General features: G+C 38.3%; 1 protein-coding gene across 1 annotated transcript in view; it reads right to left on the bottom strand.

Annotated features, from left to right (window-relative positions):
* Positions 1-4,346: 4,346 nt before the first annotated feature.
* The window catches only part of SLC10A7 (solute carrier family 10 member 7), a 155,929-nt gene continuing 135,884 nt past the window's right edge, over positions 4,347-24,391 (bottom strand). The window contains exons 12-13 of the mRNA XM_085313148.1: positions 11,951-12,096; positions 4,347-8,247 (exon numbers count right to left, since the gene is read on the bottom strand). Coding sequence (XP_085169274.1) covers positions 8,203-8,247; positions 11,951-12,096 — 191 coding nt within the window. The 3' untranslated portion in view covers positions 4,347-8,202. The remainder of the gene's footprint in view (positions 8,248-11,950; positions 12,097-24,391) is intronic.

Raw genomic sequence — 24,391 nt, 5'->3', positions numbered from 1 at the left:
AAAAATCCATTTTCAAACAGGATGAATTGGCAGAGAGACTTCTGTGTTGAAAATAAAGAGCTAAACCAGCAAAGCAATTTTGTAAATATATGTGAAAATTATAGAAGGTAGAAGATAATGGTTGAGTATACATACTGTTCTATATGGAGAGTAGTTTCTCCCCATTCAGTATTCACCTTCCTTAAAGAATATACCTAAAACCATTCAAAAACTTACTGGTAGGATTTTAATTTTTAAAAATACTAACATTATACTTTAGATACTTTAACTGAGATTTTTTGGGGAGTTCTATATGTGATACGCACTGTACAGCTCTCTATGCCCTTCATAATTGAACAGACTACGTATTAGTGTTATACATCACAAATACATGTTACCTGACTTGAAACATGCTGAAGTCCACAGACTACAGCAGTTTTATTCCCTTCCTCTGACTCACAAAAATCTCATGTATCACAACCCAGCTATGTTTTTACATTTGGAGGGGCCAGAAAGAGGGGAGTTGGTACACAGAGGGTGGCAAAAATACAAGCACACTGGGGAAGTACTGATCCCATGTTGCTGTTAACGTGGCTGGGGGATTTGACTGYGGCTTAGAGAGAGAGCTGTGTGCAATGCTCATAGGCAACTGAGCTGAAAAAATACAGACTTCCCACATTAACACTCCATGAACTGCATCAAAGAGAGTTATCATATTAGCTGGCTGAAATTGTGTCATACTCTTATTTTTAGTACACTATTGTGCTTCTGGGATATCTTCTATTTAGCAGGGAATTGCAGCTAAACAGATACGTTACACAAGTTTTCTACAGGGGGAATTAGAGGGCTCTCTGTGAGGTACCTGAAGGGCTGTGTGTATTYTGGGGAAAGAGCACAGTGAATGCGTAAGCCAAATACTTAACATTCATCTTTTTAGTCCTGAGCCACTGTTTGGGAACTACACTTAATTTTTCAGACAAACAGTGGTCTGAAAGATTTAACTTTTTTTTTTTTTTAATATTGAGATCCTCCTGAAGTTTCTCTAATTTAAAGCAAAACTGAAAAAGAACAAGTGAGAATTTGCTGAGGACCTTGGCAAAGCATACTGTGTAGTAATTCATGTAAAYATACATTTTCCACATTGCCATTATTACCAGCGTCAAGTGGAGACTTTGGTCCAGGAGTACCAACCTACGTTTGAATTCTGCTCATTTTATGTCAGTATTCTTTTGTATTACTTACATGCCAGCCACTGGTACAGCCAAAACTGCTCAGAATGCACACAAGGKTTAGAATCAGCCCTTCAAAAAGTGTCATCCTGATAGCTGATAGCAAAATTATTTCCCAGAGAATCCTCAGATCCTCTGCTGAGGTGCAGTTTTCCCAGAATCCCTTGGTTTTAGTATTTACATACTAGCTCTTATATATATATATATGTGTGTATATATATATATATATATATATATAATGTATGTATTTATGTTCCCATTGAGGCTAAGGGGGAACAATCAGAAATCAAGGTAGATGGACAGATGCAACAGATACACAAAGTGGGATTGCACAAAGGACCAACAGTGAATATAGCACTGAGCTGATACAACACTGAGTTACATGCCAAGTGGGCATTTCAGTGCTGGGGAGCTGTAAGGCCTAACAAAAAAAAAATAGAGTCAGAATTTGAATAGGTAAAGCTCTTCAGTGTCAACATACCAAGCTGGCTTCTGCTTGCCCAGGCAGCATCTGAGAAAGCTGTCYTGGTTTTTCAATCACAGCTAGGCTGCCATGCTGTTAGGAGATGGGATCKCAGTACTATGCATGTAACACCTTGTGCCAGGATAGCAAACATCACCTGTGCTTTTCAGGCAGGCAACAAGTRAGCAATGAGTGGCTAGGAGAAGACTGGAAAAGGCAAGGAAGTTTTTATTTGTCCAGGGCACAATCCCTTCTCCAAACTGCCCCAGAAGTGCCATTACATCAGGAYTGCAGTCCAATGTCACAACCAAGCTCTAAGAAGAAAGCATCTTTCCCGATGATGACATCAAACCATTTAATTATGAACTAGGAAAAGTTAAAATGGGGAAATCTAAGTTGAAGATAGGAGAAAGATAGTTTATTGCAGATACCATCAAACGCTCTTTGTAAGAAGTGGCAAAGCCACATGAGAAAGGCACCAGGAAATCCAAAACAATTTTGTAACATCTCTAGTATGGGCTGCGTAGCAGACAGAGGGTACCGATTGGGAAGGACTGCCATCACAGCGCTAGGAAACAGACAGAGCACATAATTTTAAAAGCTTTTGTCAATAGAATTTCATTCAATTATTGAGCACTCTCAAATTTTATTTTCTGCAATTCTTCTGGCAAGAGGCCAGTTCTCACATGACCTCTGTAATTTTTTTAATCGTATCAATGAAATCATCTTTCCTTCAAGACAGACTTTTTTTTTTTTTTTTTTTTTTTTTTTTTTGAGAACTGATTTCCCCTCGAATTTGGAATTATTTCATAGGAAAACTTAACCAAAAATAATAATTTTTCCCATATAGAGATGAACTAACACGTGCATGCTAAGATCTGCAAGTCTTTGATTTTGCTACAATTATACTAGATGGAGCCCACACACAGAGGATGCCATCCAAACAGTATCTTTCCTTATTATTAGCTGGGTGAAAAATGATTGTGCCAGGTGGCAACTTTGAACACATGTAAAGAGTGGCTAATACGCACCAGCACAGGATCCTTTGGAGATGTGCTGCAGCTGTTAAATATTCGTCTGTCTCTTCGAACACAAATTACAATCAATTTTTAACCACACGCCTGCTTTCAGTCTGAGATAGCAATGCAGAATCCGAGTTGATCTGGACCTACTAGGTATGCTAAGAGTTAACAGGTTATTTTAGTAGCCATGCAGCTCTCTTTTGTTACTTTTCAGTTAAGATCTGGCACTGACTTTTCTTATTTTTTTTTCCTTAGGTGAGCTGAGCCCCAACTTTCAGAGCTTCAGGAAGAGTACTGAAATCTAAGAATATGTTTCATTTAGCAAATGCAGGTGTTGAAATCAACTCAGTGGGGCTCTCTTCTCTATAACGACAGCAAGGACTTTGACCTACCTACCCTCCCTGCCTAAAACTGCAGTTGGTAGGTAGGYGGCAGACAGCAGAGTCTGATTCAATAGTAGCTATTGCTCATTTTGTTGTCACTCTATAGGTCACTGGCTGGCAGAGATCTCTGTGGAAATGCATCTAAAAATATTGTGAAAATTTGGCCTCCACTGATGAGAAAATTAAGTGGTGACTCATGCTCCGATCAGCTCTAAGACTCAATTACTGCAATTTGATGGACTGAGAAGCTGATATTCCACTGAGACTGCAATTTGCTTAAGGGAGCAGCTGAGAGGCCTCATCGGCACCAATTGCTTCCAACACATCTCTCTTGTCCTTTTAATCACTAACAAATTTAATTTCACTTCTCACTGAAAATCTCACTCTCCACCTTTCTGGCAAGAAAGCAATTTAGAGGCTGGTTTCATGACCTCTGCTGGAGCTCTAGATTCCAGCRGGAAGCAGACCTGGCTGTAGCAATGCCTTACACCTGTATTTCCTGGCATTAATATTTTTTATAGTCCTGAAAAAAAAAAAAGCCACTGGAGAGCACTTGTCTGTACTACTCAAGAAGCTTACTTACCATCCTGCAGGGTGTTCTCTGTTTTATGAGCATTTTGGAGGAACTGTACACATAAACTTAAGAGAATTTAATTGAGTGCATCCTCAAAAGAACTTACGGTCTAATGACTATAAGGGATCTGCGGCTCAGGCAGGAGAACCACAAAGAGGAGACAATGACACCTCTTCTGACRCTGCTCCAGTCTGATACTGTAGTTTTGATCTGGGAGATTGGGGGCCATCCGTGGAAGCAGGGACAAGAGAGATTAGGTTTGTTACATGCTGGAAAGGGCAAGCTATCAAATATAAAGTAAAATATTCTTCCATACACTACATTATCACAGCACATTGTTAGAACAATGGCAGGGCTTTTCAAACAGCTTCCCTAAGGAGACTACTCTACAGCTTAACAGCCCTTTCATCGGAGATGTGCAAGTGTAACTAAGGGCAGAATTTAGTCTCGTGTCTATTTAACGTGTTTGCAAGGCACTGCTTTTACTTCTGGCACTTTATAAAAATAGTAATATAAATGCAATTGGATTATACTAAAATGGAGAAACTATGATTTAGCCTCTTACCATATTGTATTTCCTAAATGTATCAACATCTATTTAAGTGCAAAACAGTCTCCAGTTTAAAAATACAATACTGCTATAGTCTGCTGTAAACTTCTGTAAAGGATTATGACTCAATACAAAACACAATTCAGTGTTTGAAAATTCATTTTTAATGTCAGAATAACATCAGAAAAGTATTTTTTTCTCCATATGTAGACTTGCAAAAAATGTATATCAGGGACTTGGTCCTTACTAGTGATTTCTACATATACATCTGCTCGTATCTTACGCACGTATGCTTTAACACACAAATATATGTGCTTGCAGACACACAATATTTCATCTTTGTTTTCTAACCTCTGCTGTCAAGATATTTCCATAGAAGACCACATGCAAATAAAATTGAAGATGAAAATAATGACAAAGGAGCATGTTACAAAACAGGCTCCTTTTTGCCTGACTGCCAGAACAACATATCGGACTGTATTTTTGTAAAATGAAACTGCTGGATTACTCTCCTTTTGGTCTGTAAACAGGCACAACAGTCCAGCTTCTGCTGGCACTGTGGCTTTTCTGCCATATAGCCTATTTGAACTCAGTAAAGGATATTGAAACAAAACAAAAACAAACACAAACTACAGATCTTGATTTTAAATACTTAAGAAGTTATTTATCTGGGACCTATTACTGGAGCATTGTCATAAGCTTCTCAATTTACAGCACAAAGGGGAGATGAAATGTTTGAGTAACTCTCAACACAAAGGTGCTGAGAATCCCTGTGAACTGGCAAGTGCTGTTTCATTGTTTTTAAGTTTTTTTCCCCCACTTATATCATTAGATAGGATTATAGATATGTAGAAGCTWAGAAGTGTTAATGATCAAGAAAATCCTGATGTTTGAACATGGGCAAAGTTCTCATTTGCCACTAATTTTGTCTGATTATGTTCAATATTCAGGGTCTCTCAGTTAAATATAAAACTAAGAAATTGGAAACATTTAGAACTGTTTTAACCTTCTACTTAAAAAGTGCTGGAATTCAATTAATTTTCATCTGATTATAATTTACAATATTCTCTGATTCTCACTTTTTTAAAATGTACAACCAAGTATTTATAGTTTTCTACATCCATATGAAAGAAACTGCACAGAAAGAGGGCCTTCTTTCCCTAAATTTAGTTGATAAAATATCTTTATACTATTCATAGATTTTCTTTTAAAATGACAAGCAAAGAATTTAAAAGGTTTATCAACAAAAGAACAAAACTTCAGGTAACAGAAGTAAAAAGATGACCTAAAGGATAAGGAATTTTATCTTTTTTCTTACTAACAACATTAAATTCAAAATCATTCTGTTTATTAAAGACATATGCACAATAGGAAAGCATAAAACTAACAGCAGTCTTCAAACATAACAGAATTGATATGAATAATTAAGTTTCATTAAGTATTTAAAAATGTATTTCRGTTTTGCTTTATATTCCCTTCAGATCAACACCTCCAACATTCATTTAGGTTTAAGAAAAATCCACGCAACATTTAGGATGTCCCAAGAAATCAGCAATGACTTTGTCAATGATCTAACAAAACTGTCTCTTAAAACAGTTTGAAATAGTCTTAAGCACAGAAAATAYTTAACAAAGAAAAAATGGATGTTTCCCATGGAATCTAAGCAAGTTGTTGGATGTACTGAAAATGGGAGATTCAGTACTCAGAGGTAGCTCAGTAAGAGTATTTGCAGTGTATTAACCATTTAGCATTGATACAACCACAGAAGTGGAAGAAGTAATTCTATGCTTGACCTCTTCCTGTTTATTTAAACAAACAAACAAAATCCAGCATTCTCCTTAGGCCTACTCCTTTGCCATTTAAAACCAACAGAATGATTCACAGATTTCAGTGGGATTGAGATCAGATCCTTATATGCTCTGGAAGTTCAGGGCAGATTTGTGGAAACAGAACAGAGGCAAATTGTCCTGCATCCAGGCCCTCTGCTGCAATCAGGGTTTTTAAGCACAGACAGGAATTTTGACATAGAGCCAGTTTCTGGTTAGCCTGCTTAAGGGAAACGTTTAATTTGGGCAAAGAACATACATGCTATTCTCTCCTGTTACCTCTCAGGCTGGCCTGTTCCTGGATCCATGTATGCTCTCCAGGGATACACTGATCCATACTGCGAGCCCACTGCCGGCTGCCCTTTGCACCACCGGCTGGTGAGAACAGAGCACAACACTGGAGCAGACTGGTGGCAGATGGTGCCGCTCAGCCCTCACGCAAGCTCAGCATGCCCAGTTCGATTCCTCTCCGTGGAAAGAAGAGAATTCAATACATTACCACATCACGTACCTTTGTTAGGCAGTTCCTTACAATTGGTGATGATGATTTTGAACAAGATGTCACTATCAACCCCGATAATTTCTCATAGGTGGCGACAGACCAGCTTTGCACTGACCATCAGTTAAAGCACTGCTGATTGGTACCAAATTACTTTCTTCTTGTTAAATTAGGAATAACAGACTAGATAAACCAAACACGATTTTTTTTCATTAAGGTAAAGGGATATGAGTTGCATGTGCTTATTTCATAGAAAAGATATTTGGCTTTTGTAAATAGTTATAGTGTTATCAGCACTATGATAATTTACACCTGCTAAAGATCTGTTCCTAGGTGTTTGCATTTAATGGTGCAAATGAATGCAATGTTAACCGTGACACACAGACACTTCTGCAATTAAGTCAATCCCTGTTTGACCTATTTCTTTCATTCCTTTTAAYGTTTTAATGCACAATTGCCAGCACAATTTTTGCAGATGGGTACACCTCAAGAGTCCAGACTACTGCACTCTTCTGAAATCTTAATCTATTGGATAAGATGCAGGGCTGGCTGCATGTTTAAGCATATGCCTGTGTTTCTTTCTCTTTACTTGTACAAGTAGTATTTCATATCCTTTTTTAATAATATGACTACAAATAGCAACACTTGATTTTTTAAAAAAGTTCTGATTAATTATCAGATTAACTAAGATAGTGTTCTTGTTCCTAGAAGGTTCCTTTTAATTGGCAAAAAATAATTGTCAACTTTCTTGTCTGCACAAGCTGTTATTCATTACCAATACAGTAGTAAAGAAAACTTAACTTGGTTTACTAAAGACTCTGTTTAAATATGAGCATCCTAAATTCTGTCACTGCAGATCTCTATGCATTGCGCTGGGGGAAAGAAAAGAAAACAGAAAAACAAAAAATGTGTTCTTCTGGTGTAAATTATGAAAGATGTCCTCGCTGCAAACACAAATACTTCACTCATAACCCAAGCACCAGACCATTTCTTTGAAGAAGCTTATGAGGAATTTAAGATATACAATGGCACAATATCATACAGTAGAATTGAAAGAATATTCTTGAAAAACCATTAACTTTGAAGGAATGTCTAGACAACTGTGTCAACAAATGCAAATAATTCATGCTTCTCAGCTTCTATCCAATGGATGGCCCCATGCTGAGAATACACAAACTCAGAAGAAAAAGGCATGTCACAGTCATATGACTAGGAAGCGTAACAGAATAGCACACAAATTCAAGTCAATCTTGAAAAAAACGTTCCAAAAGCTGTTCTTCAGGGTAAGCCAGCAGTGAAATAGGCTTCTGGCCATTTGGGCTAGTTTAAAACAGAAACTTACAGCTAGTGCACCCTGGCTTCAAAGCAGAGGCAATAGAAGAAACACAGCTGTTAGTTATGACCATTCACTCTGCTAGAAAAATAAAAACTAAAGGACTCCAAAATACTGTACAACCTCTTGCAGTAACCATCAAAGTGGCTTCTAGAAACAATGTTTTTGCCAAAAATGCATTTGTAAGGCACTTATACAGGTATCCTTTTAATATATATATATAAGTGTATATAAAAATAAAATATGCACTGAAGCAACATTAACAGATACCCAGTTGTCTCAATTGTCTGTGTGTACAGTATAGTACATATATACATTCACTGTGACCCAGGCCACCTCCATCGTTATACCTTCACGGGTGCTTTGGGCTGCCTCGTTAACTTCAGTGCCTGTGAACAGTAAAGAAAACAGTCACTTTTTTTTGCACTCCTAAAAAAAGACCAACAATACAAGACAAGCTTTTTATTTTAGTAGCGACAAAATGCTCCGTGTACTTCTGCAAGGCTGAGTGAGGTATCAGCATGGAGCTGACAGACCACTCTAGGTTCTGTAATGATCTGGGTTTTGTAATGATAATTGCTCTCCAGTAGCCCATCACAACCTCCTCATACACAGCTAGCCTTAACAAGGAAACTTTGGGAACACGGCTAGAGGGTGGTGGAAGAAGCTGAGATGAGTCTCAGATGCCCTTTAGAAAGCAACTATTGGGATCCGACTCAAAAAAAAAAAAAAAAAAAAAAAAAAATCTGTGGCATAGATACAACAGATTCTGACCTAGTTGGGAAAGACTGTGAAATAAACTTTTGCAAACATCTTTGTGTGGCCATGGGAGGCCATGTGTCTTGCCTCCTTCCACATGGCTCAAAGCTCAGAGTATAGTCACTGCTGCAGTGGTGAATGTCAAGCACCTGCAACGTTTATGCCTTCCTTTTGGAGAAAAGATAACAGTAAGCCAAACTCTACCAGGCCAGAGATAATTTTATGCCRGATGGCATCTGAAGTCATTCTAAGTTTAAAAGGGCTGCAGCTTAACTCCACTCTTACTGAATATTTTTACACAGAGGAGAGAAACTACGTGCCTTTACTTTAATGGCAAGATCCAGCTCTGTGTCCCCCTCAGGTCTATCCAATTAACTATTCAGTGTGTGACAGAGGTTCAACTCAAATGATAGGTGATCATGCCTCTACTTAAGCAGGAAGAGGACTCTCTAACCAAGGAGATATGTGTGATGGGCTTTAAAGGTTAGGTTCTCAGCTGCTCCTCCTGTGCACTGTGCAGGATGCCTTCGTTTGGTGTGCTCTAGAAAAAAGCACAGGAGAAGCTCAGGGCCTCTTTCCTATGGTATGAGAGCAGCACAGCCTGCACAGGATGAGAAGGACCTGGAGGTGGAGAGCAGTGTGTTTCATGCAGTGCACCCCACAGGTCCACAGAGGTACATGCAAGTTTTCAATTAGCCTTTAACACAGTATGAAGTGTCGCAGGGAATGAATGGAAAGTAGGGAGTGTTTTCAATGAACTGATTACCTGAGAGGTCACCTATTCTCCTAGGGTATTTCTGCAGCTACTATCAATAATTATGCTAAGTGATGAGCACCCTGCTGAGCTGTATGTGAGGACTACATTTTCTGTGAGCAGCCCTTGACCCTGTCAGGGGGAATTGGTCAGAGGGAGGGGAAGTTCCTTACATTTGTTACTTCTGTTTTGGCTTTTGGGGGGAGATGCCCTGACAGAATAACATTGCTCAGTGGGTGAGAGACTATTGTTTCTAGAGGACTGGCTAAAAAAACAATTTTCAGTTTGAGAGATGAAGTCTGATGGGTCTTCTGTTGTAGATATTAACCTTTAATATTGTACATTTAAAGCTTGTAAGCACTACTTGGAAAACACTCTAGCACAAATGTAAACCCTTAAAAAAATCCAAATCTTTAAAAATAAATAGGCTATATTCCCTTCAGAAACACCACCATTCAGAAACACCAACATTTAACTATTGCTAAATCTAGCCATTTGAGATTAAACTTTTGGATATTATGCAGCGAGAGATTTAGGAGAAAGACATTGTTCCACATCTTGTTTGGGGAAACAATTTTTTACTTTGTAGTTTGGCAGATTCTGCTGCCATATTTACAAACTAGAAATACCTTAGTGTAGATGAACCTCTAAATATTTAAATTCAATTTCATACAAGCAGATCACATGTACTATCATAATTAAGTAAGAATGTCACTGCAGTTGAGTACTGTGACTGGATAACCGCCTCCCCCTGCAAGAGAGATGCCAAAGTGAAGCCAAGGTGTTTATAGAAAATAAACATCAAGGGTGATGATGACATGTTTATTTTCAAAGCAGGAGACCATTATCCAGTCACAACGTTCTGTTATACTTATTGCAACTGTACCAGTCCCAACCTCATTGATTTTTTTTTTAAGAGTAATTAAAATAACATTTGTGAATAATACAGAAGATCTAGTGAAGAAATGGCTTCAACAGAACAACGATCCCCCAAAGTAGCTTTATGGCAGCATTACAGTCTGATTAGCACAGAAGGCTTATTTGATGCTTAATGAATAAGAAACTAGTGCTGGTGAACTTTAAATCTCTCTAGTACTGGTTGACTTTCCTGATGCCCTGTTCAAAGACTGTGCTAACGTGCAGCAACTGACAGCAGCCCCAACAGGCCATCACAGCCCCTGAGGATCAGGGAGGTCTGGATGAGCTCTAGTCACACTCCCTGTCTTAGCAGCAGGGAGCAGTGAGACGACAAACAGAGCCAGCACTGCGGGGATCATTCTCTCACTGCTGGTGTCAACTATAGGCTATCTTTCTGCAGGAATAGCACATAATTTCCCTTACACAACCTTTAATGAGGTCTACTAATGTCTCTTGATAATTTCTGTTGGAAAAAGATTTTTAAAAAATTATCATGACTTTCAGACCAGTGGAGTCTCAGAAATGAGATATGATTCTCAAATACTCATTTTTGGATGCTGAGATGGGTTTATCTTAACAAAAGCTGGATTTCTGGGTACAATTCCTGAAAACTCGAAGCCTTGCTCCTCTTTACAATTCAGGTAACACACAGTGCATTCCCATAAAATTAAAATTTGAGGGAATTTTAGTATTCAGATTAGCAATGTGACTTCAGTGGAGTAAGGCAAGTAAAATGGCCTGTTGGTCTGGGCTGAAAATTGGAAACATGGAAGGTTTTTTAAAAAATATGTCTCCACTGACAGGTGGAGAGTGCAGAGTACTGGTAGAGGTGGGCTTCCTACAATATTTGTCCCGACCTTCACCCAGAATGACTGCCTATGGGTCACAGACTACTTCAGCTCCCATAACCTCTTAATCTTTACCATGTTGGAACATTAAAGACAGCATTAAAATCAGTTCTAAAGACTACTGTTCTGTGAAATGGTTACTCCTGTTCTGAGAGCTAGGCCAAAAAAATTGCAATTACTTCATCTAGGTCACAGAACGGCTGTCAGAGGTGAATACTTTCAGTCAGTACAGAACTAAGTGGATTTTGAATCACTGGTGTCAATGTGAAAAGATCTAGCTTATAGGCTACATTCCTACCAGTCATCCCATGCCATATTTTTGATGTGCAGCGTGACACATCAGCCTCTCACAGACTTCTTGCTACTGTAAAGGGTAACCAAGTAAAAAATATTTGAAAGATTTAGTCCTCCTTCTATTCAGTTCACAAAGGGCCCTCATTTCACCTGGTCCCCACAGCTCCCATGCCAGCAGAGCGGGGACACCTGCCCAGGAAAGGTCCAAAGCTATGAATATTAGTGAAAGACTGAACCATTCTTATCGGGCATAATTTGTAATTTAAATGCTTGCTACTATGAAAAGAACTAGCTGCAGTGGTCTAACTTCTGGATTTCAATTTTTCAAAGCCAAGGGGGATAAAGTCCAGAGTTTTTAATTTGATGCCTCTGTGACTATCACTGTAACAAAGAAAGTAAAGAAAGATAAATTGCTACCATGGGATCTACAACAAGGAACCTGAGTAGTTTTAGATTTGTATTTAGGTGTTTTATCATAACAGCAGACTTTCATTATACATCAGTAAGAGCAATTCTTACCTTTTGCCTAGAAACCATCCAAGATTTTATTGTTGATACCAACAGACTGCCAAGAAGAATCTGAGCAGGATGATAGATGAGTAAGGGGACGGAAATTAAGGACAGGTGCTCGTATCCTGCAAACATTATCTTCAACATTGGAATCCCTGCAGGCAGAAAAATAGGAGACAGACTCTCACCTCGGATTTTATGTCAAAAGATCACAGTGAAACATTTTATATTGTATTGAGATTTCACCAAAATACCCAGAAGGAAACAAAATGAAGACTCAGGAGTGTTTTAAAATAAACAAACAAAGAGAAGAACATAAAGAAAAATATCCACTGCAGAGAAAGTTTTTCTGTGCCAGAAAGGAAGGAGTAGGAGAATGTCATAAAAGATCTTCTCTAATTATGTTGATAGCTGTCAAACTTTTGCTGAACACTTGATGTAAAATGCATTCTGCTACAGCATGAATGTTTGGTTGCTGAGCAGAGCCCTGTACTCTATTCACTACTTCCTCTTGCTGTGCTGTATTTCAACTTGTTCACTTTCCAACCTGCCCAATTCCTTGTTTCCTTTCTTCAGTGCTTTCACCACTGGAAGAGGGTTGCATTTTGCTCGAATACTGCCCACCAGTAGGTAAGTACCAAGATGACAGCTGCCTCCCGTGCTCTGGCTGATTCACACAGACAGGGCAGAGTGCCAAGGACTGTACAGGTGAGCGCTCATGTGTTAGAGAGCAAAACTCCCTGCTCCACCTGTATGTTTCAAAGGGAAGCGAGCCACAGAGAGAAAAGGTCTAACAACCCGAGTGAAAATAGGAAGTGATTGTGCCTATAGAGAACTAGGGAGCAGCTGCGGCACAGAAATTGCTAGATGTTGGAAGACATGAGTGTTTAGAACTAGGGATAGGCTAGTTTTCCTATGAGTTAGAATCTGTAATAAATAGTGCTAACTCTATTAGACTTTTCCATGCATAATCTTCCCACTCTTTGAAGTGATATTTAAGATGAAATTTGATTTTATTCTGCTATAATGAAACAGATTATGTTTACTTCAAACACATTATTGTTCAAATAACCTGTTTAAATCATAGAACTTTGCTACTATGTTCCACAAAGCATGTGAGCAGGCAAAACTTGTTAACAATCTTTGCCTCATCTGACCAGACGTTTAGATAATCACAAACGAGAGTGGCTGCTATACCTCAGGAGAGGGCATACCTTATTTTCTACCTGATTTAAATGTCATTCTAGGAATCTTCCACCACATCGACCTTGCAGTGGAGAGGACCAGATAAGAGCTTTTCACTGAGCTCATCTGTGTGTCTCCTTTCTTAGCAGTCATAAAAAGCTGAGCTGTGGCACATGCGCTCTACTCCCCAAGTAGTAGATGTTTCAGATCAACTGAAGTCACCATGTTTACATAAGCTTTCCCTATGTCTCGGATTTATTCTTCTTAACATCTTTCCAGGTCTCCCTTAATAAAAGTTGCCTCCTCCCTAGGTGAGGAAACAAAACTTATTTACTGAATATTTATTGCTTCACCAGTGCACTACTATCCCTGACACACATCTAGGCTTGCTGAAATCTTCATGGTGTTTCCACACCATAATTTCTTTTAATTTATTTTAATTAGCTTCATCACATTGAATCACTAACAATCTAGTCCCCATTACAGTAGCCTTTACTTATGTGGATATTTTCAGGGAAAGACTAAATCAAATAAAGGTTGGCAGGCTTAATTTCAGTATTATTAAATAATTACTTTCAAAAAACATCATGGACCTATCACCAAAACAATAAAGCAAAAAATAACAGTAATTTCGGGGGGGGGGGGGAATAGATAGTATTTGGATAGAAATTACATGGGCATTTGCATTACATTAAAGAGTGTAATTTACTTCAAATGCCCATTATACTGTTTTTGTAAGCAGATAATGGTTTTATTGCTCATTTCCCAGTCTGAACTTCTGCCATGTAGAACCTTTTCTGTTCCCTAACTGCACAAAAATAATCTAGATGCTTAACTTATGGACATGCTATATTTACATTCATAAGGCAATACCTGATATTTGCTAGTGCACTTTCATCCACAGATCCAAAAACTCAAGAGAACAGGACTCATTCAGAGAATCAGAGGACACTAAAATGACTAGTCTAAAATCATATAGAAAACTAATGCCAAAGATATGAACAGAATGGACTGACAGTGACTAAGACAGTCTTTAAATTGCTATACATGTTCTAGACTGAAAGAAAGTATAAGAAATTTTAGTCTAAAAGGTAAAATGTCTAGAGGAAAGCTATTTTGGTAAACTATGAAAAGAAAAATAAAGTTGTCAAATATAAATATAAAATACTATAATTAGTATGACAATATAATTAGATCACTGTATAGAAAGAGGTTCCTAATTCACAGTTTGTTTAAATACATGCCACAATAATAGGTTCTTGTGAGCCACTAATGTGCAATTAAAGTTCCTACTATTTACTAAGAAAAACTCGACTGGTGAAAAGAAGTAGTAGTAATATTTGCAGGTAAGTATTAGTTTAATGAAAAAAAGCACCCTGTTCTCTTTTTAACATGCTTTCTGATTTCTGTAATTCCAGTCAATATGCAGCTCTCTTGGAAAATATTTCATGACAAAGATCCACAGATCGCAGTCTCAAACACTTGTGTCAGTAATGGTACCACAAAGCTAAACAAAACAGCATTGGGATTTTATTTATTTTTTTAAAACATTCGCTAAACTTTTTCATAGCAATATATAGTAATCTCAAGTATCAATATGATTGCTAATGCTTTCCAAATGCCTAAAATTAAAGAACAAAAAGATTTTACCAGGGATAAATGTGAGACTCATGCAAATTCTGAATTAGGAAATATATATTGTAACAGATTTTCTTTCCTCTCTTAAAATGCAAGTATTTGTAAAAGATTTATAAAACTTGAAAATCCTAGCCAAAGGAAGAATATTGACACTACAATGCCTGGGCTGATCTTGTATGCTAAGTCTTAACCTACAACATATTTTCAAGATGAGGTTATGAACCAGCTTTAACAGAAGCTGTAACAGAAACACCGATTGAAACAGCACTAACACGCAGCTATAACAAAGCTAATAAAGTGAGCAAGACAGGTATAAAACTTTCAGATAGACAGCAAGGAATTAAGGTACTAAGCAGAAAGGATCTGGTTATCTTCATTTTGGGCTGTCTACTACTTTCTTGCTCATCTGTTATAGCCTATTGCTTCCAGTGCTAATGGTGTTCCAATGGCTGAATAAGTCAAGCAAAATTGTACACAGGATCAAATCACATGTTTTATAAGCCAAATCACATAATTAGCTTAGTTTTAATTCTCTTAAGTTTCCTCAAAGTACATAGTGCTGCCTTCTTCTTCCCTGCCTTAACAGGCTGTAGCATTAAGGTGATACTGTATTCATGTGTATAAAGAATGATAACTGTAAGGATTTTACATTTTATTTTCACAGAGCCACTGAATCAGCTCATCTGTACTTCAGGGTAAATGGGCTGACTTCATGGGTCTTCATCCTGATTGACACTGAAAGAGAAACACTGGTACTATTAGTTTATATATCACTTTTTTGGCTAAGCTTTAACACTGCTGTCGTGGTGTGAGGGCTCACGTGACATGCATCCATTCAAGTTAAAGTTTTCCAACTGCTCGGTTCTGCACCTCTGCCAAACATACTCACCCGCTACCTTTTATCCAAACCAAACAACTAAGCGTGTGTCTGCCATTTGGGGCCAACTTGGGCAGCTTCGTTCAAAGTAGGCGTCCAGCAAAATGCTGAGTTGCCAAACTGTTTTTAACAGCCTTGTTGCTTGGAAGGAGACTGACCAAGCTTCATGCCAGGTTCTCAGTCAGAGCTCCACTTCATCCTCCCTCAAAGGACGAGGAAACAGGATACTCAGCAGGGTGAGAAAGCAGCATCTCACCAGGCTTAGTGGAGGAGTAACAGAGGGGAGAAAAGACTGAGATCATTCCACAAATATCCCTTACAAACAAGATCACTGATATTCCCAGCTTTTTCACCCTAAATTTCCCTCTTCTCTGTTCGGCTCTAGTTTCTCCCTCCCGTTCTTCCTATCAGTTCTCACCTATGTTCCCACATCCCTCCTCACTCTTCAGCTCCTGCATTCACAGGCTGTGCTGCTCTTTCTTTCTATTTTTATTTTCTCCCTCTTTTTTCCCTCTCCTTCTCTGCTGCCATGCTTCTAGCCTGGTTGATTTGGCTTCCCAAGACCTTTGGTTCTGCTCTTACTTGCAGTAAACAGTGGCGACTTCTACCAAAATTACTGAGCTTCCAGCAAGCCCTCTGTAATSAAGAGAAGTGGGGTAAGTCTGTAATCAGGAGTATATTCTAATTTTCCTCCTCCTGTTTGTGTCCTCTGTTACTAGGCCACTGTTTCCCTAGTAATCTACTCAACTGAAAGCTATTTATCCTTCCTGTCCTTCCTACAGCTTTGCACCCTGTACAACATTCCACATCCTGTTTCCCCTTTGCTACATTTGGTCGTCATCTTTCTAAAAGGCCCATGAAAATATTATGCTGCACTTCACTACATTTAGTTCACAGTAAAATAATAATAATAAAAAAATCCTAAAAGATTTGAGGGTATTTTTAAGAGAATTTAAATATAGGACTCTTTTCATCTAGCTATCACTGCAGTAATATAAATGAAGCAAATTAATTTTAATGCTCCAAGGTACTGATTCTGTGTCACTGTGGCTGACAGGATCCAACTAGACTTTATGAGATGGCATTTGACTTTATGGAAGTGAGCACTATGCACGCATTTACAATTTTACAGGGACTTTAAGCTGTCATGCTGAAAAATGTTTATAAAACATTAATCAAAAAATGCCTCTTTAATACAATGCATTGTCTGAAAGATGTTAGAAGGCACATATTGTAAATGGATTCTTTTTCTGACTGAAGTAATTTCTACCAAAAGCTTTTCCCCACTGCTATACAAGTACACAGTGTGGAGAGATAAAGAGCACTTTCTCAGCACATTACTACCTGACCCAAACACTTGGGAAATCACTAATGTACAGCATGCCATATTTCCATGTCACACATGACACATTTGTCTAAAATTACCCAACAGAGTTTGACATTGCAGCATATTCCATAGCAGAGCTTTCAACTGACATCTGCCAAGTAAGAACTTCAAGTAAGAGCTTTCTTCTTCTAACAAGCAAGTAAGGGTTTTCTTTTATCCTATACCCACGATGGAAGTGATAAAACAATAAGTATTGGAACTCAGATTTTTTCTACTTTAATATGTTTATTTTATGCTCTCTGAATTTGTAAGCTTCCCTCAAAGCAGTGTTTCATCATTTGCTGTTTTCTATCACATTGCAATGGTTTCAGAGAACTTAATAGAACATTTTTATTACTATCAAAACCTGGGCCATTATCTCTCGCACCCAAAAGCAGAATTACTGCTAGATGCTCTACTTATGTACTTTATGGTATAAGCTTTTTCCCCTTAAATGTCTGCCTAATAAACAATTTAGCCTAAAACTTTATTGCTTACATTATTGAAACACATTCCAAGTCACAAGATACTCCCGCATTTCTTCTTAGGAAAAGAGGTTTGGTACAAAACAAAGAGGTCAACGTTAAGGCTATGGAACCACAAGGCATTCAGGAAATCAGAATGAAAAACAACTGTCACAAATGGGCAGCAAAAATGGAAGGAAGGACGGACGGAYGGAWGGAAGGACGGAAGGAAGGAAGGACGGACGGACGGAAGAAAACTGAGAAGAGATCTGTCAAGGTGAGCATAGACTGCATTAAACCCTGCCTAAGCTCCCAGAGCAGGGTTTTTCTGAACATACCCCAGCAAAGAGAGTGTCAAAAGACCATCTGAAAATTTACCTCCAAGTTTCAGAACAGGATGGCACATAGTCTCATGACTGCATGGTAGGGGAGGGTGGTGAGATACCAGCTAAGTCCAGTTTAGAAGATTATAACAAGGTTGTTCATGCAGATATCTATCAGAATGGAGAGATACTGCGAAACTCGTTTGCCAGCTTTCTTAAGGGTTTCCTTGTCTTTTTTTTTTGTTGTTGTTTGTTTGTTTGAGAGGAAGAAAAATCACAATACAATGGTTAGTCTTGATGAGACAGAAATTTATACACTATGCCAGTCTTCCACAACGGCTAGCCAGGGATGGATGTTGTTTCTGGCCCCTCTTATGACTCTGCTATGACACACTGGCATCACAATAAGAGAAGATGCTTTTGATAAAATAATTGGTTAAGGATCTTTATCCTATACACCTGCCCACTCCAGAATATGCACCGAAGTCAAGTTAGAGGCTCTTTCAGGACTGAATGACACCTTACAACTAATCACAATAGCAATATTTGCTGCCTACTGAGTATTGCATTTCAGCTGAAAAAAGCACCTTCCATTTTTTTTCTAGGAATATGAAATCACATTAACTAAGCAAGAAGAGACTACTTGAAACTGAGCCTAAAACAAGCAGCCTAGCTCTTCCTCGGATGAAAAATTCGTCAGAGGAGGATTTGGTAGTCCGCGCTGGCCCTACTCCAGCTGCCGCTCTGGGATTTCTTTTGCTTGTAGCCCTAACCAAGAGACCTTACACTGAGTCATTTTATACTAGGCTAAAGGATCAAGGTTGAGAGAAGTAACAGATGATCATTGCTACTCTCTTGTCCATAAGGAAATAGCAGTATCTTGAGGATGAGATTCCATCCACGGCAGCTAGACAAGCTGGTACAATGATTTGTGACATTTTTGGTTCAATCACACCTTGGTGACAAAACCTAGTATCACCATGGAGATTTGACCTTTGCCAGTAGGCCAAAAAGGAGATCATGCATCAGCACAACTACAACTGTCTCCAGATGATATGACACTTGGTGTCCAGTTGGGAAGGGTCAGCTATATTTGTAGCAGTTGAGACTACATTCCCTTTCCTGCTTGCCCACAAGTAAGTGGATGTGAAGATTTGCATTTAAAATATTTTCATGGGAAAAAAAGAGTATTTTCTCAGTATATTTTCACATGTCAGCTCAGTCTTAGATGTGATGGAAAGCAAAAAAAAAGAAGATTTTACAAGGGACTGGTGAGATTAAAAAGTCTGGAAAGGCTGCAGAGGAAAATTACAGAATGGAGGGCAATCCTAGTTTAGTTGTGAAGTCTACGTAGATCCTAATCTTCCAACATTTTCACTTTCATCCCACTCACTGGAGAAAGAACAATGATTTACCGGATTATTCAACAAGTCCTTCCACTACACTAGATGACTTACCCCTTTTGGAGCACTAGGATTATTGAGAGGACTCTATACTGAATCACTGAGTGATGCAATCACATCACATTGGCCATACAGTTATACTAGGGCACCTTATTTCACCACGTGAGATGAAGTACTACTTGTCTGAGAACGACACTGGGTAGCAAAAGACCAGCCTGGTCTAATACATGAATAAAGAAGAAGGAGGGAGAGAAATACAGAATGCAGTACTTCTTTTGTCATAACGTTAATGAAAATTAAAAAAGAAGGAAATTTAATATGATTTGCATGGTTTTACTAATTCTAGTTTTTTTAGTTCTTCAGGTAATTGAAATCAGAACCTGCACAGAAACCAGCAATGTGCAATATAAGCACAGTTACTAGGAAACAGCACATCTTGACACTATCACAGTTTTAAGTAAATAAAAATGGAAAAGATGGGAGAAAGAAAGAGCATACAGTTTGATCTATTTCTGGATTTTCAGCGGGTGCGTTCAGATTGGAAGTGATGTTTAATGAACAACACAATCTAACCAGCTGCTAACAATGAAACATTTAACACCAACAATCCAAGACTACTGCCTTCGACTCCAGAATCCCTCCACCTGTTTGACAACACTGTAGTAGTAATCAGTTAACAGGGAATTCAAGAACGAATTGAACCACTATGGGTCATATTTAAATGTGATTTATCCTTAATTTGGGACCACAATGCAGGCATAGGAATGTAGTAAACTGATTCCAGCACTTCAGTGCTTTCTTTATTGCTTGGACATCAAGTCACTCTTCACACACATAATACACTCAATGCATAGGATAAATCCCTCCTTGTAACTTACCAGTAATAGCTAAATTTGTTCACCCAAATGAACAGAATCTAAATACCTCCTTCCCTTATATTTCTTTTAGCCAATACTTTTTGAAGATTTAATATGGTTGACCCACTAATGAAAGGAATTCTGGACAAGAGACCAAAAAATTTCCTAAAAACATGAAGCTGAGAGTTTATTACTACATTACTACTTTTTTCAAACATAGCTGATGCTAGAAGCTCTCTCAGCATTGAAATTTGAATACATTGATTTTGTTCACATATACGATTTAAAAAGTCATAATAAACAAGTTTGATAGCCACCCTTATTATATTTGTAAATAGAAGAAGGAAAACATTATGCCCCAAAACTGTTCCATCCTGTCTTTTAATTAAAAAATCTTTTTTTCTCCTGAAGTCTTGAAGCAAAGGAAAACATGAAGTAAGAAATTCATTATAAATGGTAAAACAAGAAAACAATAATTTCTTTTCATAAGGAAAAAAATGTTTATTAGGAACATTAGCATAATTTTTCCTTTAATTCTCTTCTGCCTGATATTTGTGGCCAAGAAAAGAAGTTACAAGGCCAGAAAAGCTTCAATATCCCTGTCATTTTGGGAGGCATTTTGAAATAACAGCTCATCATCTAGAACTACTGAGGGCTACCACTTCCTGTCCTAAAACTCAAGGGATCTACGGTTATGTGCATGCAGTTGATGATGACCCTTCTTCCAGATTCCAAGACTGCCCTGTAGTAAGACCACTTGATTGTTAATTTGTTGTGGCGTTATCACTTTTTAAAAAATCTTTGCACCCACTTTTTTTTTTTTTTTTTTTTTTTTTTTTTTTTTAAAGTGTCTGGAGTCAGCAGGTCAGATCGGCTGCCAGAAAGTGTACTGAGAGCAGCACATGTAGATGCAAATCTCTCAGGGAGACTCAACATCATCTTCAATACGCGACAGCTTTAGTTTGGGTGACACTTGTAGCCTCTGCCAGCTTGAGGTAAAAAAAAACTTGAGTCATGTCCAAATGCGGATCTTCCCAAGGGTAACCTGTCAGCTGTCTGTTGAATATAATGTAGTTTCTTAAAGCAGATAAATTAACTTTAACTGTTTTTTGTAGAGAGGGACAGTTGGGAGGGCTTTTGTGTCATTATCATTTTACAGCCTGATACGTGTGTTTATTTTTTTTATTGTAAAGAGGTATGAGCTTGCTGTCATTAAGAACCTGCAATCTGGTTTTTAATGTCTGATCCAATTATGTGTACATCTGGGAAGACACACAACCAAATAAATAATTGGAGAAGTGCAACTCTGAAATGACAACTGTTATTCATCGATCTCTTTCTGCAAGTCAAGATTGAGAGATGTAAACTTCAAGTGAATGAGATCTCCTGGGTAAGATTCTTCAGTTCAAACACGGTAAACAACTGTTGTCCTCTGATGCACATTTTAGTACTGCTGGAGGCAAACTTTCTAAATATTAATAAAAAAACCTACTACTGGCAGAGTATATGTATGAAAAGGAAGCCTTGGGAACTGGTGCAGAATTTCTTGCCACATTAAAAATCTAAGCAAAGCAGCATACGTTTCAGGTCAGAAAAGCAAAGAGATTCCCCAATTTCCTCTAGTGTTTCCCCTTCCGGAATCACAGAAAGGTCAAAATTCAGTAAACAGCAATATATTAAACATGCTATAATGTGAATCTTGTGATAAAAACCAACAGGGATTTAGGTACTCTATGTCCAAAAGCAACTAGAACTCATTTGACTCCACCATTTCCTACTTTCAGGTTGGCCTGCCAGGWTACCACCTTCCTGAAAGCGTAGCCCCTTGGGATGCTCTGATATGAAGGAGACATAAATGGTCAGAAGATGTTTGCTCAGCCATGTATATGAATAGCAGAGGGAAGTAAAAGAGATGCTCTGACACTGACTATCCCAGCAATACCAGCCTACTCAAAACTGAAATTACAGAAATGCTGTGCACATACAATGTGACATCTCAACTTGGGCGGATCAGGCAGTCTACGCAAGTAGGAAACATTTATACTATTTCCAACTACACAAAGCTTGGTACTAAATCAGGTTTGCTAATATTCTGCTTCAGTATGGTTGTCAGCTCAACAGCACTTCCCAGTCTTCCTTTGAGGCCTACTGAGAAAGACAACATGCTAATGACACAATAATAAATCTGTTTCTTAATATTGCTTGGTAAGAACCAGAAACTGGTTCTAAAAAACTGACGAGCTAGGAGCAGCAATCTACCTGCCATCAAGTTAGGCTACAGGAAAAAAAAAAAAAAAAAGTGGCTAAGGAGAGAAGTGTTGTGGATCCACGGGCTCCTGGGCTCCTGTTCCATCTCACGTAATACGAATCCCTTAGTTCTTGCTCTCCAGAGACAGAGATGGCGTAAAGAGAATGGGAATCACAGAGCACTGGAAGAAACCAAGCAATCACTTGCTTGTTCTTCAAAGCAACTGCTGAGTGAAGACTGAACCTTTCAATTTGCCCCAGAGAATTATGTACTGCAGTCAACGAAACTGTGTGAATTGCAAGCACTTTACCCCAGTTATCAGCCCCTTTTCAGAACAATTTCACCTCCATATGCCATTCAGAATGCAAGAAAATGTCTCCTGCAGTCATATGAAAGAGTGGAGAGCTGGGCCACAGTAACAGCTTGTGAAGGGCACCAGCAGCTGCTAAAACCCCTGGAAATTCAGAAGCAGGAATGGCATCAACAGGATACTTCTAACTCTTTGGCAGAAGTCAGGGGTAAACACTGGCCAAAGAAAGCCTCTACCAGGCACATCTTCTTTCAAGCATATTCTTCCCATCAGCTTTCCTTCTTGCCAAAGGGTCATCCTCACCAGTTCAAGGCAGAGTAGTGGCCAGATCATTTTCACTTACATCACTATCAGATGCTCATGTAAGAAATGAGACCTAGAGTCTCGAACAGGTTAAAAAAACAAAACAAAACAAAAAAACCCGTAAGAATTCAAGCATATTAGGAAGGATGACATGATGCCAGCAGTAATGTCTCTTGTTCAACACTTACAGGAAAACTTGGAAGTTGAAAAGACAGCCTTGAAAATCTTCCTCTTGAAAAATTTCAGAGAGCAGTTAACAACCAGGATTACTTTCTAGATCTCCAGGCAAAAGCCAGTGAAACCATTCACATGCTCATCGCTAGCCATGGGGAGCACCTCGATGAATCACTGTCTTAGAAGGCAATCCTCTGCTGGCAAGCAGACAAAAGCCAGCACATTTCAAGAATACCACAGGTTTGACAGGGTTTGGCCTGAACACTCAGTTAGGGCAAGTACCTCAGCACCAATTTTACCATCTTTCTTTCTCTTACAAAGTTGTCAGAAAAGTAAAAGTGATTTAACCTTAACACAAGCTAAAATATTTTGGCATTTTGGGCATTTTTTCTATGTAAAGGAGAAAGGTGACCTATCATCAGACAGTAAGAAGAGTATACTCTTGATTAGTATGGTATTTATAGAGTTCAGGTACAGGATAAGCCAGATGAAGCAAAAATACAACTAATTAATATCCATGGTTTAGGCTGTGCAAATATATTATTTTTCTCTGAAAAGCTTGTAAAGAGATTTCTGTAGAAAACATGAGAAAACTCTAGGTAGCTGTGAGTAGGTTGGAGCTTTTTGTGAGCATGATGCACACTCACACCTGTGCAGCTGGGGATTTGGGGGGAAAGCATGAGCTGATTAATCTGTGGCCTAAATGATCTGTCCACGGATAATTGAGCTGTCTGTGAATCCACTTGTGCATTACACTAGGCTTCTAAGAATTGCTCAGGTATAGATCCACTCTGTACTGAAGCAGTAAGATTAATTTTTAAAAATAAATGCTGACTGAAATTAAAACAAATATTTTAAAGGAAAGTTAGGGCTTTGACTTTCATTTGCAAAATTAATTCTACTCTTTCCTGAAAGTATTTTGCACACTAGAAACTCTGATTGCTTTACTTTAAGAATTTCATGACAAAAGAACTATGACATTCTTAAATCCAAATGAGAAAAAAAGGCATTGGTGCATCACACACAATACCCTAATTTCATAAGAGGCTTTATTTCTTAAAAAAACCCTGCTGTCCATCATACCTACAGCGCTGACATTTGTACTTGCGGTAGCCAAAATAGTTTGCGGTGCTCCATTTTCTGCTCATAAAATATTTTTACATAATAAATACAAAGTATTTTTTGACAATTCTGCATTTTATATTTGGAGTTATAACTTCTAACTAGCAATTCACTCTGCAAAAAAATAAAACAGTGTTCCATACATGGCTGCAACTTTTGTGTAAGTGCAAGCAACAACTC

Source organism: Rhea americana, unplaced genomic scaffold (assembly GCF_003343005.1).
Source record: "Rhea americana isolate MKP2758 unplaced genomic scaffold, rheAme1 scaffold_38, whole genome shotgun sequence".
NCBI classification, from domain to species: domain Eukaryota; kingdom Metazoa; phylum Chordata; class Aves; order Rheiformes; family Rheidae; genus Rhea; species Rhea americana.
Note: the sequence above shows the minus strand (reverse complement) of the source record. Positions and strands in the feature narration are given on the sequence as shown.